Source organism: Macaca nemestrina, chromosome 11 (assembly GCF_043159975.1).
Source record: "Macaca nemestrina isolate mMacNem1 chromosome 11, mMacNem.hap1, whole genome shotgun sequence".
Lineage (NCBI taxonomy): Eukaryota > Metazoa > Chordata > Mammalia > Primates > Cercopithecidae > Macaca > Macaca nemestrina.
The window spans coordinates 11,032,288-11,049,785 of record NC_092135.1 but is presented as its reverse complement, the minus strand read 5'-3'; the positions used below and the strand labels follow the sequence as shown (position 1 = coordinate 11,049,785).

The 17,498-nt window shown below is 38.5% G+C and overlaps 1 protein-coding gene across 3 annotated transcripts in view; it reads left to right on the top strand.

The window, feature by feature from the left end:
* LOC105492474 (erythrocyte membrane protein band 4.1 like 5) overlaps nt 1-17,498 on the top strand; it is a 170,604-nt gene that overhangs the window by 36,418 nt on the left and 116,688 nt on the right. For all 3 annotated transcript variants that reach the window (XM_071072608.1, XM_011759648.3, XM_011759652.2), the window contains exon 4: nt 17,152-17,194. In XM_071072608.1, the coding sequence (XP_070928709.1) occupies nt 17,152-17,194 (43 nt within the window). The remainder of the gene's footprint in view (nt 1-17,151; nt 17,195-17,498) is intronic.

Here is a 17,498-nt window from a genome sequence, read left to right as displayed (position 1 = left end):
ATGTTGAGCATCTTTTCATGTGGTTATTTGCCATTTGTGTATCTTCTTTGGAGAAATGACTATTCAAATCCTTTGCCTGATTTTTAGTGGGTTATTTACCTTTTTGCTGTCGAGTTGTAAGAGGTCTTTATATTTTCTGGGTACTCAGCCCTTGTCAAAAAAAATTTGCAAATTTTCCCCCCACTTTTCACTTTTTTTTTTTTCACTTTCTTGATAGTGTCCTTTGCACAAAAGTTTTACATTGTGATGAAATCCAGTTTACCTACTTTGGTTGCTAATGCTGTTTGTGTTATATCTCTGAAACGATTGCCTATTCTGAACTCACAAAGATTTACACGTTTTCTTCTAAAAGGTTTTTTTTTTTTTTTTTTTTTTTTGAGACAGAATCTTACTCTGTCACCAGGCTGGAGTGCAGTGGCGCAATCTCGGCTCACTGCAACTTCCGCCTCCTGGTTCAGGTGATTCTCCTGCCTCAGCCTCCAAAGTAGCTGGGACAACAGGCATCTGATTCATTTAGAGTTAATTTTTGTATATGCTATGAAGTTGGGGTCCAGCTTCATTCTTTAGCATGTGAATATCCAGTGATCCTAACACCACTTGTTAAAATGACTATTCTTTCCCCATTGAAGGGTCTTGTTGCATACTTGTTGGAAATCTATTTACTATAGGCTATGGATATGTGGGTTTATTTCTGGATTCTCTCTTCTGATATATATATACACACACACAAACACATATGTGTGTGTGTGTGTATGTATATATGTTTTTTGTTTGTTTGTTTGTTTGTTTTCTTGAGATGGAGTTTCACTTTTGTTGCCCAGGCTAGAGTGGTGCAGTGGCGTGACCTTGGCCCACCGGGACCTCTGCCTCCCGGGTCCAAGCGATTCTCCTGCCTCAGCCTCCCAACCAGCTGGGACTATAGGCATGAGCCACCACACCCAGCTAATTTTGCACCTTTAGCAGAGACCAGGTTTGTTCATGTTGGCAGGGTGGTCTCGAACTCCTGACCTCAGGTGATCGGCCCACCTCAGCCTCCCAAAGTGCTAGGCGTGAGCCACTGCACCTGGCCTGTTGCATTGATCTTTATGTTGATCCTTATGCCAGTACCACAGTATCTCGATTATGGTAACTTTGTAGTAAGTCTTAAAATTGAGAAGTGTGAGTTCTCAAGGTGTCTTCTTTTTTCAGTTCTTTTGGTTATTCTGGGTCCCTTGCATTTCCATATAAATCTTAGGGTCAGCTTATCCATTTATGCAAAAGAGGCAGTTGGAATTTTGGTAGGGATTGCATTGAATCTATGTATCAGTTTAGGGAATATTGCCATTTTAACAGTAAAGTCTTCTGACCCATGAACATGGAATGTCTTTCTATGTATTAGGTTTTTACTTTTTTAAAACAATGTTTTATAGTTTCAGTTTATAGAAATCTCACATCCTTGGTTAAATTTATTCCTAAGCATTTTATTCCTTTGATACTATTTTAAGTGGAAGTGTTTTCATAATTTCATTTTTGGATTGTTCATTGTTAGCATATAGAACTCCAACTGATTTTTGCATATTTATGAAAGGTTGTTGGGTTTTGTCAATTGCTTTTTCTGCATCTATTGAAAGGATGATGTGAGGTTTTAAAAAAAAATTTGTTTGTATGGTATGTTGATTTTAAAAAAAATTTTTTTTTTAAATGTTGAACCAACCTTGGATTTTTGGGATAAATCCCACTTAGTCATGGTTTATAATCTTTTTTTTTTTTTTTTTTTTGAGATGGAGTCTTGCTCTGTTGCCCAGGCTGGAGTGCAGTGGCGCGATCTTGGCTCACTGCAACATTGCCTCCTGGTTCAAGTGATTCTCCCACCTCAGCCTCCCAAGGAGATGGGACAACAGGCATGCGCCACTGTGCCTGCTAGTTTTTGTATTTTTAGTAGAGATGGGATTTCGCCGTGTTGTCCAGTCTGGTCTGGAATTCCTGTATACAAGCGATTCTTTTGCCTCAGCCTCCCAAAGTGTGGGGATTACAGGCGCGAGCCACCACACCTGACCATATAATCCTTTTTATATGTTGCTTGGTTTGGTTTGCCAGTATTTGGTGATTATTTTGGTTCTGTATTCATAAAGGATATTAGTCTGTAGTTTTCTTGTGATTTTTTTTTTTTTTTTTCTGGTTTGGGTGTCAGGGTAACGCTGGTCTTATAGAACGAGGTGGGAAAACCATCCCTCCTCTTGTGTTTTTTTGGAAAATCTTGTGAAGGATTAGTGTTAATTCTTTCAACATTTGGTAGAATTCGTCATTGAAACCATTTGGTTCTGGGCTTTTGTTTGTGGGAAGTTTTTAATTATTGGCTCATTCACTTGTTATAGGCATATTCAGATTTTCTTTTCTTTCCATTTTGAGACAGGGTCTCACTTTGTCACCCAGGGTGGAGTGTAGTGACACTATCACAGCTCACTGCAGCCTCGACCTCCCAGGCTCAAGCAGTCCTCCCATCTCAGCCTTCTGAGTAGCAGGGACTATAGGCATGCACCACACCTGGCTAATTATTTATTTTTTTGTAGAGATGGGGGCTCACTATATTGCCCAGACTGGTCTTGAACTCCTGGATGCAAGTGATCCTCCTCAGCCTCATAAAGTTCTGGGATTACAGGCATGAGCCACCACGTCTGGCTGTGTTTTCTGTTTGTTTTTTGTCAATTTTTCAACTAGGCCACTTTAGAGAGTAAAAGGGGAACTTAATGAATGAGGGATTGGGATAGGCACAAGCCGCCAGTATTATTCTGGTAAACCAGAATATATGGTCATCTTTGTTTTAGTGGACTGCAGAATACTACCCCATCGTCTATTTTAAAATCTAAACTTACTTTAATATCCTTTTATATAGTCCAGTGATGATCTTAAACTTAGAGTTGTGAAATCTGTGGACTCTTTCCCTAGAAAAATGCACATACGCATAACATTTTATCTATATGTAGTAATTCAGATGTCCCTGAAGCCCAACTATGAATTCTCCAATTTAGTAACACTTCTTTAGCAAATAAATAACCTATAGCTTAAGGGAAGATGGATAATGGTATAAATTTGTGAGTTTTTCTCTTTAAATCTTTAAGACAGTTATGCCATCAAACGTATATAATCTCTCTTTTTTTTTTTTTGCTGTTGGTACAACTTTGTTATTAAATCTCACTGTATAACTAAACAAAGATTTTTGTGGTAATATATCTTTCTTGATGAAGGCTTAGGGAAACACTTTTTTTTTTTTTGCTGTCATAAAAATAGTATGTATAGCAAAGTTACCCATGACAGGAGCACTGCCAATATTACTGGTTAAAAAAGTGACAATTTTGGGTAGTTTCTTGTATGCAAGACTTTCCACAGTAGAAGTAATGTATTTTTAAGCCAGGCAGTAAGGAATCTTTCTTTTGATATTGAATGGTTTTAGGTTGGTACAGTAAGACTTTGCAAAATAATTGGAGAATTAACTGTACCAATTTCCTGGAGAACATGTTTGATAACATTTTGAAGGAAGAATTTTCAGTCTTAAAATCAAGTGTTACATGGACCAGGCAGGAGAGCAAAAGAAGGGAAGCAAGTTAGTATGCACATTAAAGATTTTACATGGTTATTTACTTCCAAGAAATATGGCTTCTCCCATTAAAAAAAAAAAATCATGCTACATGCTTGTTATGTTTTGTATTTTATTTTATTTTTAAATAAAAGAAGCAGGGTTTTGCTATCTGTGTCTGCCCAGGCTGGAGTGCAGTGGCATGATCAGAGCTCACTGTAGCCTTGAACCCCTGGGCTGAAGTGATCTGCCCACCTCAGCCTCCCAGGTAGGTAGGACTATAGGTGTGCACCACCATGCCTGGCTAATTTAAAAAATAATAATTTTGTAGAGACTGCCCAGGCTGTTCTGGAACTCCTGGCCTCAGGTGATCCTCTTGCCTTGGCCTTCTAAGGTGTTGGGATTACAGGTGTGGGTCACTGTGCCCAGCCTTTTTCTCATTTTTGGTAGGGATGGAGACAGAGAAATATAGATAGCACAATGATAAATCATAGCTGATACCCAGCAGACTGTAGAGGATCAAAAAGGATTGGTGGAGGGGATGTGGTGAAGTGGGAAGCATATTACCTTTAGCTGCAAAAGGGGTAATAGGGCAACTACCACTTAGCTCCAGGCATTTGCTGTTGAGTAGGTTTGTTGTACCAGCATTGCTGGATCTTCAAGTATTTCAAGAGAAGCTGAAATCCAGATTTCTAGGTTAAATTGTCTATTTTTAAAAAAGTTGTTAAACGTATTTTTAAAAATAGTGTAGCTGATGGAGGAAATCAAAGAAGATAAAAGTAAATGGAAAGACATTCTACATTGAATGGAAGACTCAACAAAGTAAAGATAGATTCCAGTTCTCCCCAAATTAATATACAGGTTTAATGCAGTTTTTCTCAAAATTCCAGTAAGATATTTTGTAGATATAGATTGTAGATATAAATTTTTATTCTAAAATTTATGTGGAAAGACAGAGGAACTAGAATGGCTAAAGTAATTTTGAAAAAGGGGAATAAAATGGGAGGAATCACACTACCCAGTTTCAAGACTTACTATATAGCTTTCATAATCAAGACTGTGTGGTGTTGGCAAAGCGACAGACATGTAGATCAATGGAAAGAAATAGCCCTACACAAATATTACCTCTGATTTTTGTTAAAGGTGCCAAAGTAATTCAGTGGAAGAATAGTTTTAATAATGGTGCTGGATTAGAACCTGTGGAAAAAGGCAGAAACAAAAACAAAAACAAAACAGGATGGAGCAGCTGTATATCTGTAAGACAAAAAATCTTGACCTAAAGTGTAAAACTATAAAACTTAGAGACAAATAAACAGGAGAAAATCTGTGGGACCTAGAGATTAGAGAAGAGTTATTAGTAAACATGATACCAAAAGGATGATTTTTAAAAAAAGATAAAATGAACTTCATAAAAAATTAAAAACTTTTGCTTTGGGAAAGACCCTGTTACTAGAACGAGAAGCTAAGCTACAGACTGGGAGAAAATATTTGTATATTGCACATCTGACCAGGAACTCATGTCTAGCATATATACACAATGCCTAGCTGGGTGCAGTGGCTCACGCCTGTAATCCCGGCACTTTGGGAGGCCAAGGCAGGAGGATCACTTGAGCCCAGGAGTTCGAGACTAGCCTGGGCAACATAGTGAGACCTTGTCTCTACCAAAAAAAAAAAAAAAAAAAAAAATTAGTTTGGTGTTGTGGCTACTTGGGAGGCTGGGCAGGAGGATCGCTTAAGCCTGGGAGGTGGAGGCTGCCGTGAGCTGTGACAGCCACTGCACCTCAAACCTGGGCGACAGAGCGAAACCATGTCTCAACCAAAAACAAAATGAAACAAGTTCCTCAGCTCAACAATTAGAAAGCAAACAATCTAATTGGAAAATGAACAAAAGACATTAAGAGACATTTCACCTCAGAGGATATACAGATGACAAATTCATGAAAAGATGTTAGACTAGTCATCAGGAAAGTGCCAATTAAGACCTCAATGAGATATTTTCACTACACATCTATTAAAACAGCTAAAGTAAAACATAGTGACAACTCTAAATTTTGGTGAGAATGTGCAGAAACGGGATCTCTCATACATTGTTGGTGTTGGGATAGTAAAGTGATATCGCTACTCTGGAAGATAATTTGGCAGTTTATTTTAAAACTAAACATGTATTAAACCATATGACTCAGCAGTTGTATGCCTGACCATTTATCCCAGAGAGATGAAGACTTATTTCCACAGAAAAACTTGGGCATGATTGTTCATAGCATCTTTATTTGTAGTAGCAAAAAACTTGAAACAAATGTCCTACAGTAAGTGAATGGTTAAACAGTGGCACAATCATACCATGTAATACTGCTCAGCAATAGAAAGAAGAAACTATTGATATGCAACAACTTGGATGGATTTCAGAGGGCATTATGCCGAATAGGAAATAAAGCCAGTATCAAAAGGTTATATATTATATGATTCTATTTATGTAACATTCTTGAAATGACACAATTACAGACATAGAGATCAAATTAATGGTTGCTAAGGGTAAGGGATATTGGAGTTGCGGGAGTGGTGACTATAAATGAGTAATATGAGAGAGTTCTTTGTGATAATGGGATATTTCTATATCTTGATTATGGTATTAGGATAGGAATCTAAATGTGATAAAATGACACAGAACTATACATGCACATTATACCAACGTTAGTTTACTGATTCTAATACTGTACTGTAGTTATGTTAAAATGTAAGCATTGGCAGAAGTGTACACAGGACCGGACCTCTCCTTGCTATCATTCCAAGTTTGTGTGAATCTCTAATTATTTCATAATAAAACCTTAAAAAATAAACATTGTGTAGTACAAACAAACCATGTCTCGGGAGCAAAATTTAATCCTCAAACATATATATTTGTGCTTGGTGAAGTTTGAAAAAGTTAAATTTAGAGATTAGAATTTTAACTGGTTCAGTGAAGTGTTTTTTTGTTTTTTTTTTTTTTGAGAAGGAGTCTCACTCTGTTGCCCAGGCTGGAGAGCAGTGACACAATCTCGGCTCACTACAGCCTCCGCCTTCCGGATTCAAGCAATTCTCCTGTCTCAGCCCCTCAGGTAGCCAGGACTACAGGCATGTACCACCACACCTGACTTTTTGTAATTTTTTTTTTTTTTTTAGTAGATACAGGGTTTCACCATGTTGGCTGGGCTGGTCTCGAACTCCTGACCTCAGGTGATCTGCCCACCTCAGCCTCCCAAAGTGTTGGGTTACAGGCATGAGCCACTGCACCCAACCTATTCAGTGAAGTTTTTAAAGAAAAATAAGTTACTGTATTTATTATTTACTTTATGGTAGGTATCATGCGTCAGGTGTATCTTGTATAACGTGATACTGTATACTATGCTTTTAGAAAAGGGAAACAGATAGCATTTCTAATAAATATTAAGAAAGAAGGAATTTTAAGTTGTCAGTATTAATTATGTTTTGTCTTTTTCTTAAATTGATTGGAAAGCTTGTTTATGTTCTGTAATTTTTTTTTCAAAACTTCCTTGGTTCTTGATGTAAGCATGGGTAGACAGATGGTCCAACATGTGGCACCTGTGGAGAACAGAGCTGGTAGTTGCTCACTAGCTCTCCATTTTTTATTTTTTATACTGAATTTTGATTTTTTGAGATCCCTAGATTAATAATATAAGCATTTCTTTTTTTTTTTTTTTTTTCTTTTGAGACGGAGTCTCGCTCTGTCGCCCAGGCTGGAGTGCAGTGGCCGGATCTCAGCTCACTGCAAGCTCCCCCTCCCGGGTTCCCGCCATTCTCCTGTCTCAGCCTCCTGAGTAGCTGGGACTACAGGCGCCCGCCACCTCGCCCGGCTAGTTTTTTGTATTTTTTAGTAGAGACGGGGTTTCACCGTGTTAGCCAGGATGGTCTCGATCTCCTGACCTAGTGATCCGCCCGTCTCGGCCTCCCAAAGTGCTGGGATTACAGGCTTGAGCCACCGCGCCCGGCCTAATACAAGCATTTCTAATAAAGAGAAGGTGATGACAAGTATGCCTACTATTACCATTGCTACTTAATTTCATAGAAGTACCAGCAAATGCATTTATGGAAGAGAAAATTATAAAGATTTGAAGGAAATAAAATTATCAGTGGCAGATGACTGCATTGTATTCAGGGATTCAACTGAGAACACAATAGGATTCAGTAAGATAGTGGGAGGTGAAAAACATAGAAATAAACATGTTAAATGTATATATCTGTATATTGTAACACATATTTGCTGAACAAGGAAGAACTAAAAAGTTAAGGGCATAAGTCTAAAGAAGGATGACCTTGTTGAATTTTTCGGGAAAACTCCTGATCTTACAGCTGCCCAATAATGATTGTTTATAATTTATGGCTAATAATATTCTGAAGTTGATCATCTTTGTAAATCCTTGTCAGTATTCTGGATTTAAAAAAAATTAAAATAGAAGAAATGGAATCATCAGGTCAAAGAGATAGACTTTAAAGCTGTTTGATTATATTTACAAATTAAAATTATCAGTGTATGAAAGTAACGATATGTTTTCTTTTATCTAGATACTGTTGTTTTGTTTCCGTTAATATTTATTGCTACATTATAAAATGCTCTATTATGAATATTCAATAATTCATTTAAAGAAATGTAGATATAATTCATTTTATTTGTTCAATAATTATGGGGTTTGAGGCAATAGTTTTTTGATTTGATCCTCAGAAAAATCTCCTGTGAAGAATAAAAGGTTTAAGTGAGGTCTACTGATTTCTAGAGACTGGATTTGAATTTATGTATTTTGATTCTTAAGTTTAAGGTATGGACTGAATACCACAGAGAATTTCGTTTAAAAATAGTGATGAGGAGTGTGGGAAATAAGATCCTACAAGGCTCTGATGAACTTTTACTGGGTTCTAAAAATGTGTTTAGCTGTTTTAAAATACAGGGTATTTTGAAGTGGTCAGAATGTGAGTTCAAAATCGATACATGTGTGAGCAGTAATAAAAAAATAAGTGGGCTGGGTGTGGTGGCTCACAGCTGTAATCCTAGTACTGTGGGAGGCTGAAGTGGGCAGATCATCTCAGGTCAGGAGTTCAGGACTAGCCCAGCCAACATGGTGAAAACCTGTCTCCACTAAAAATAAAAATAAAAAAATTAGCCAGGCATGGTGGCTCACACCTGTAGTCCCAGCTACTTGGGAGGCTGAGGCATGAGAATTGCTTGAACCAGGGAGTTGGAGGTTGCAGTGAGTTGAGATCGCACCACTGCATTCTAGCTTGGGCAACAAAGTAAGACTCGATCTCAAAAAAAAAAAAAAAAAAAAAAAGTGAATTAAGTGTAAAATGACCGTCAAAACCTAGCGAGCTCCTATGCAATTTTAGTAGCAAGCTGTCTCCCTTTTTAAAGTGTATTTCCAAAATAGATTATCTACTTTATATCTGGAAAGTGAATATATAACCTACATAACTTGTGAAAAAACTACCATATTACCCCTATAGAGTGTACTATGCTTATTACCTGGGTGGCAAAATAACCTGTATGCCAAACCCCCATGACATGCAGTTTACCTGTATAACAATTCTGCACACGTACCCCTTAACCTAAAATAAAGGTTAAAAAAAAAAAAATCCTGGCCGGGTACAGTGGCTCACGCCTGTAATCCCAATACTTTGTGAGGCCAAGCTGGGCAGATCACCTGAGGTCAGGAGTTCAAGTCCAGCCTGCATGGCAAAACCCTGTCTCTCTTAAAAATAGTAAAAATTAGCTGGGCATGGTGGCGGGCACCTGTAATCCCAGCTACTCAGGAGTCTGAGGCGGGAGAATCGCTTGAACCCAGGAGGCGGAGGTTGCAATGAACTGAGATCGTGCTACTGTACTCCAGCCTGGACAACAAGAGCGAAACTCCGTCTCAAAAAAAAAAAAAAAAACAGAAACAAAAATCCTTAGAGCATACTAATAATATGCAGAAAGGCACAGTGGAAGATATATTTTAATGGTGATTTAAGTCTTCATTTGGAATGTCTTATAATATAGACTGTGAACTCAAAAAAAAGTAGTCACTCAGGGAGTTTTATAGTGGACTCTAGATCAAAATTGAAGTGTTTTCAGTTAGAACACAGTAATGCTGTCATCTCTTTTCTTAGGATAGTTTTTAACTTTTAAGATTATTCAAAATGTAAGAATTTGTTTTAAAATAATTATTTAATTCAGAGCATAAACCTGTATTCACAGAAATATTTTTTGCAGAGGCAATTGGTTTGAAAGATGGTTAACATTTCTCTACTATAAGCTCTTTGGTCTTTGAGCAAGAGTAGTGGTGGTCCATTTCTTTATTAGAGGCATGTAGGTTAGGTGGTTAGAAGGCAGGAGTCATTCATTTGAAGAGCTGTTTACAGACCATATTTGACGATAGGGTCTGGGATGAGGGTTGTGTGTATGTTAGTGTTTTATGGACGCTCCCTAGGTGATTCTTTGTTTGGTTTACTTATGGCTGTTATGTTTGTTGTTATATATTACTTATATTTTAAGATGCAAGTAGATAATTGTTCTTCCATGCCTAGTTCAATAGGATGGAAAGAAATGTGGCTTTCTACATCCTTTGATATCTCTTTATCAACTAAACTTTAAAAGTAGGAAATTAGAAGGGAAGTTTTCTCTTTTTTAAGGTACAGTGAGGAAAGAGAATCTTACTAGTAATCTATATCTGTGTGCTTTCACTTTTATCTTCTAGTGTAATATATACCCAACTCCTAAAGATCCTGATTCAAGGAAAATACTATCAGTGCCTGTCTCTGAGGCCTGAATTTTCCAGGCCCTGGTCTTGGAATGTGGAGGAGATGAAAGAAAACAGACTTGAGAATATGCAAACATGAACTCAGACCTTTCCAAGAAGAACATCGCCCGGAACTCCCACAGCTCCTAAATCTCACTTTAAAATGTGTTTGATGCTTTATCTGAGTTTGGGTCATCGTAAGGGAGTGCAGGTATTAGAAACTACATAGGTTGTCCTAATTTTCTTTGATGTAATTTCTTGTGGGTCAATCTACACACATCCATAATGATTTCTAGGTGTAGAATTGCTGGGTTGAAGACACATAGTTATTTCTGAGGCATTGTCTACTGTCTAGTCAAACTGCTTCCTGGAAGAGTTGTGCTCATTTGCACTCACTACGGTGTGTGAGAGGCCACCTGAAACAGTGCCCAGGTGACCAGCCGTGGAAGATAGGGCAACTTCCAGTTACATGGTTTTGGGGAGAAAATCTGGGGCATGAAAACTAGTTTTTTTCTTACTCCGTATAGGATTTGCATCAGGCCGTAGTAGGTATTTGTGTCAGTTAAGTCTGGACTATTTGGATATTGGATTTCTGGGCTGGACAGTGATGGATGAACTGTTTACTGCTCTAGGTTGAAGTATTTTCTACTGAAAGAAAATTGAATTGTTTTCTGCCTACTGGCAGGCCTAATGTTCTGTTAATGGAAGGATGCAGACCAGAGCTGTTCCTCTTCGGCCATCTTGCCAGCATAGATTGAAAGAATAAAGATTGCTAGATTGAAATGGGACTAAAAGTGGATGTCCAACTGAGTTTATTAAAAGATGAGAGACGGCAAAGTGGCCCACACACTTGAAATCTCGAGAAAATATTGTGTAGTGTTCTAAAAATATTTACTGAATATTTTATTTAAACATGGAAAGGTATTTTGCTGCCACACTGATAGTTTGGTGAATTGCACTTTTGGATCTTGGAGAATGGAGAGAAGCAGCTAGGCAAATAATTGGCAAGGAAAGTAAACAGTTACAATGCAGCTTTGTTTACCCACTCTGCCTATCTGCATTTCTGAAATTGGATTCCTTGGCTCTGTGAACTAGTTAGCCTTCCTTTAGAGTGCTTGGAATTGAAAGCATGCCAGAGAGAACACAGTCACGTATATCTTAGTTGGATGTGTGCATCCTGTCACTGTTAGGACTTGGTAGCATAAAGGAATTAATAATGAGAAGTGAGCTGGGAATGGTTTATTAGTGGAAATATCTGGAATAGGTTTTTAGATCTGTTTGTGTCATGGACATTTCAGAGTGAAGAGGTTACATAAAAGGCTGTTACTCTTGAAACCCAGAAGTCTCATAGTCACAATGTTAACATTTTTTATTTGTGGAACAAAGACTTCTTTATTTAATAGATAGGACCTTGATTATGAGACAGATCTAATTTTACCCTGAAGTTCTTTTAAAAAGTACTACCTCTGAGTAGCGTCTGTTTTATAAAATTTGGGGGACATCGTTTCACCTCATTTTTGGTTATAATCTGCCAATAAATTTTACATTTTAAGAATTAATCAGGCACTGGAATATGGGGATACTTTTTTCTCTGATTTTAACAGTTTTGCAAGAGTCATTTATTTGGGAATAGTGGGGGAAATAAGGGCAAAATTTAGAATGTCAATCTCGTTGCTGAGGGAGCAGAGGAAGTGTTTTGAGAAGTCACATGATGGCTGGCAAGATGGCCGAACAGGAACAGCTCTGGTCTGAAGCTCCCAGCGAGACCAACACAGAAGGCAGGTGGTTTCTGCATTTCCAACTGAGATACCGGCTTATCTCATTGGGACTGGTTAGACAGTGGGCGCAGCTCATGGAGGGCGAGCAGAAGCAGAGTGGGGCGTCGCCTCACCCAGGAAGCGCAAGGGGTCGGGGAACTCCCTCCCCTAGCCAAGAGAAGCTGTGAGGGACTGTGCTGTGAGGAACGGTGCATTCTGCCCCAGATACTATGCTTTTCCCACGGTTTTCGCCACCTGCAGACCAGGAGATTCCCTCGGGTGCCTACGCCACAAGGGCCCTGGGTTTCAAGCACAAAACTGGGTGGCCGTTTGGGCAGACAGTGAGCTGGCTGCAGGAGGCCAGGGAGCCAAGTGGTCTGCCTCAGTGGATCCCACTCCCATGGAGCCCAGCAAGCTACGATCCACTGGCTTGAAATTCTTGCTGACAGCACAGCAGTCTGAAGCTGACCTGGGATGCTCCAGCTTCGTAGGGGGAGGGGCGTCCACTGTTACTGAGGCTTGAGTAGGCAGTTTTCCCCTCATAGTATAAATAAACAAAGCCGCCAGAAAGTTCGGACTGCGTGGAGCCCGTTTCATGATGACAGGATCAAATTCACACATAAAATATTAACCTTAAATGTGAATGGGCTAAATGTCCCAATTAAAAGATCCAGACTGGCAAGTTGGATTAAAAAACCCATCAATGTGCTGTATTTATGAGACCCATCTCAGGGACAAAGACACACATAGGCTCAAAACAAAGGGATGGAGGAATATTTACCAAGCAATTGGAAAGTTAAAAAAAAAAGCAGGGATTGGCAGGGCGCAGTGGTTCACACCTGTAATCCCAGCACATTGGGAGGACAAGGCGGGTGGATCACCAGAGATTGGGAGTTCGAGACCAGCCTGACCAACATGGAGAAACCCCGTCTCTACTAAAAATTCAAAAATTAACTGGGCAAAGTTGCGCATGCCTGTAATCCCAGCTACTTGAGAGGCTAAGGCAAGAAAATCTCTTGAACCCCAGAGGTGGAGATTGCAGTGAGCCAAGATCACGCCATTACACTCCAGCCTGGGCAATGAGTGAAACTCTGTCTCAAAACAAAAACAAAAACAGACGGGTTGCAATCCTAGGCTCTGATAAAACAGACTTTAAACCAACAAAGATCCAAAAAGACAAAGAAGGTCATGGTAAAGGGATCAACGCAACAAGAAGAGCTAACTATCCTTAATATATACGAACCCAAAATAGGAGCACGCAGATTCATAAAGCAAGTTCTTAGAGATCTACAAAGAGACTTAGATTCCCAAACTCCACTGTCAATATTAGAAAGATCAATGAGACAGAAAATTAACAAGGATATTTAGGACTTGAACTCAGCTCTGGACCAAGCAGACCTAATAGACATCTACAAAACTCTCCACCCCAAATTAACAGAATATACATTCTTCTCATCACTACATCACACTTTAAAATTGACCACATAATTGGAAGTAAAACACTCCTCAGCAAATGCAAAAGAACAGAAGTCATAACAACAGTCTCTCAGACCGCAGTACAATCAAATTAGAACTCAAGATTAAAAAACTCATTCAGAACTGCACAACTATATGGGAACTGAACAACCTGGTCCTGAATGACTATTGGGTAAATAATGAAATTAAGGCAGAAATAATAAATTCTTTGAAACCAATGAGATCAGAGACACAACATCCCAGAATCTCTGGGACACAGCTAAAGCAGTGTTTAGAGGGAAATTTATAGCACTAAATGCCCACAGGAGAAAGCAGGGAAAGACCTAAAATTGACACCCTAACATCACGATTAAAAGAACTAGAGAAACAAGACCAATCAAATTCCAAAGCTAGCAGAAGACAACAAATAACTAAGAACAGAGCAGAACTGAAGGAGATAGAGACACGAAAAACCCTTCAAAAAATCAATGAATCCAGGAGCTGATTTTTTGTGAAGAACTCCTGAGGGAGTTCTTTTTAACAAAATAGACCACTAGCTGTACTAATAAAGAAGAAAAGAGAGCAGAATCAAATAGATACAATAAAAAATGATAAAATGGATATCACCACTGATCCCACAGAAATACAAACTGCCATCAGAAAATATTATAAACACCTCTACACAAATAAACTAGAAAATGTAGAAGAAATGGATAAATTCCTGGATGCATACACCCTCCCAGGACTAAACCAGGAAGAAGTCGAATCCCTGAATAGACCAACAACAAGTTCTGAAATTGAGGCAGTAATTAATAGCCTACCAAGGAAAAAAAGCCCAGGACCAGATGTATTCACAGCTAAATTCTACCAGAGGTACAAAGAAGAGCTGGTACCATTCCTTCTGAAACTATTACAAACAACAGGAAAAGAGGGACTCCTCCCTAACTCATTTTATGAGGCCAGCATCATCCTGATACCAAAACCTGGCAGAGACACAACAAAAAAGAAAATTTCAGGCCAATGTGAACATTGATGTGAAAATCCTCAGTAAAATACTGGCAAACTGAATCCAGCAGCACGTCAAAAGCTCATCTACCAGCATCCCTGGGATGCAAGGCTGGTTCAACATATGCAAATCAGTAAACGTAATCCATCACCTAAACAGAACCAATGACAAAAGCCACATGGTTATCTCAGTAGATACAGAAAAGGCCTTTGATAAAATTCAACACCCTTCATGCTAAAAACTCTCAATAAACTAGGTATTGATGGAACGTATCTCAAAATAATAAGAGCTGTTTATGACAAATCCACAACCGATATCATACTGAATGGGCAAAAGCTGGAAGCATTCCCTTTGAAAACTGGCACAAGACAAGGATTCCCTCTGTCACTACTCCTATTCAACATAGTATTGGAAGTTCTGGCCAGGGCAATCAGGCAAGAGAAAGAAATAAAGAGTATTCAAATGAGAAGAGAGGAAATCAAATTGTCTCTGTTTGCAGATGACATGATTGTATATTTAGAAAACCCCTTAATCTCAGTTCAAAGTCTCCTTAAGCTGATAAGTAACTTCAGCAAAGTCTCAGGATACAAAATCAATGTGCAAAAATTACAAGCATTCCTATACACCAGTAATAGAGAGCCAAATCATGAGTGAACTCCCATTCACAATTGCTACAAAGAGAATAAAATACCTAGGAATACAACTCACAAGGGATGTGGAGGACCTCTTGAAGGAGAACTACAAACCACAGCTCAAGGAAATAAGAGAGGACACAAACAAATGGAAAAACATTCCATGCTCAAGGATACGAAGAATTAATATCGTGAAAATGGCCATACTGCTCAAAGTAATTTATAGATTCAGTGGTATCCCCATCAAGCTACCATTGACTTTCTTCACAGAGTTAGAAATAAAACTACTTTAAATTTCATACGGAACCAAAGAAGAGCCCGTATAACCAAGACAACCCTAAGCAAAAAGAACAAAGCTGGAGGCATCATGCTACCTGACTTCAAACTATACTATAAAGCTACAGTAACCAAAACAACATGGTACTGCTACCAAAACAGATATATAGACCAGTGGAACAGAACAGAGGCCTCAGAATTAACAACACACATCCACAACCGTCTTATCTTTGACAAACCTGACAAAAACAAGGAATGGGGAAAGAATTCCCTATTTAATAAGTAGTATTGGGAAAACTGGCTAGTCATATGCAGAAAACTGAACCTGGACCCCTTCCTTACACCTTATACAAAAATTAACTCAAGGTGGAGTAAAGACTTAAATGTAAAACCTAAAACCATAAAAACACTAGAAGAAAACCTAGGCAATACCATTCAGGACATAGGCATGGGCAAAAACTTCATACTAAAACACCAAAAGCAATGGCCACAAAAGCCAATATTGACAAATGGGATCTAATTAAACTAAAGAACTTCTGCACAGCAAAAGAAACTATCATCAGAGTGAACAGGCAGTGTACAGAATGGGAGAAAATTTTTGCAATCTATCCATCTGACAAAGGTCTAATATCCAGAATGTATAAGAAACTTAAACAAATTTACCAGAAAAACAACCCCATCAAAAAATGGGTGAAGGATATGAATAGACTCTTCTCAAAAGAAGACATTTATGCGGCCAACAAACATGCAAAAAGGCTCATCATCACTGGTCATCAGAGAAATGCAAATCAAAACCACAATGAAATATCATCTCACACCAGTTAGAATGGCCATCATTAAAAAGTCAGGAAACAACAGATGCTGGAGAGGATATGGAGAAATAGGAATGCTTTTACACTGTTGGTGGGAGTGTAAATTAGTTCAACCATTGTGGAAGACAGTGTGGTGATTCCTCAAAGATCTAGAACCAGAAATGTCATTTGACCCAGCAATCCCATTACTGTGTATATACCCAAAGACACATGTGCACGTATTTATTGCAGCACTGTTCACAATAGCAAAGACTGGGAACCAACCCAAATGCCCATCAAAGATAAACTGGATAAGGAAAATGTGGCACATATACCCCATGGAATACTATGTAGCCATAAAAAAGGATGAGTTCATGTACTTTGCAGGGACATAGATGAAGCTGGAAACCATCATTCTCAGCAAACTAACACAGGAACAGAAAAACCAAACGCCGCATGTTCTCACTCATAAGTGGGAGTTGAACAATGAGAACACATGGACACAGGGGAACATCACATACTTGGACCTGTCGGGAGGATGGGGGACTAGGGGAGGGATAGCATTAGGAGAAATACCTAATGTAGGTGACGTGTTGATGGGTGCAGCAAACCACCATGGCACGTGTATACTTAGCAAACCTGCACATTCTGCACATGTATCCCAGAACTTAAAAGTATTTAAAAAAAAAAAAAGTCATCTGTGAGGTTTTATGTCGTTTTTGTTCACGTATGTCATAAGCTTGCTGCGGATATTGGCTGCTCTTCCCTTTCACCTCTTTTCTCATCCAGTTTGGTTTTTCTCTTGTGAAGTATTTCCTTGTTATCAGTGTAGGCACAATGAAAAGTAACTTTTAGTAATTCAAATTTTAAAGTTCTATCATCTGCTTAACTAAATTTTTGTTTTTGTTTTTCAGCATTGGTTGGATGGTACAAAAAGCATCAAAAAGCAAGTAAAAAGTAAGTGCTGAAAAAATTATTTGTGGGGGGAAAAGGAAATATAATATATTAGAAATTCTGATTTCTGATAGGACATAAGAAATCATGTTTTTTAAGATGAATTTAAGATGAATTTTTTTAGCATTTCCATTTTCTAGAAATCATTTTATTCTGATAAACTGAGCTACTCCCCAAGTTATATAGGCTGCATTGGGGTTTAACTTTCTAGGAGAAAACCTTGCAGCATGCAAATGGGGTTGGCTTTGCCCGAAATGCTTAACGGTTATTTGCTAATTATTTGTGTTGGAATTTTCCTGTTTGGCAT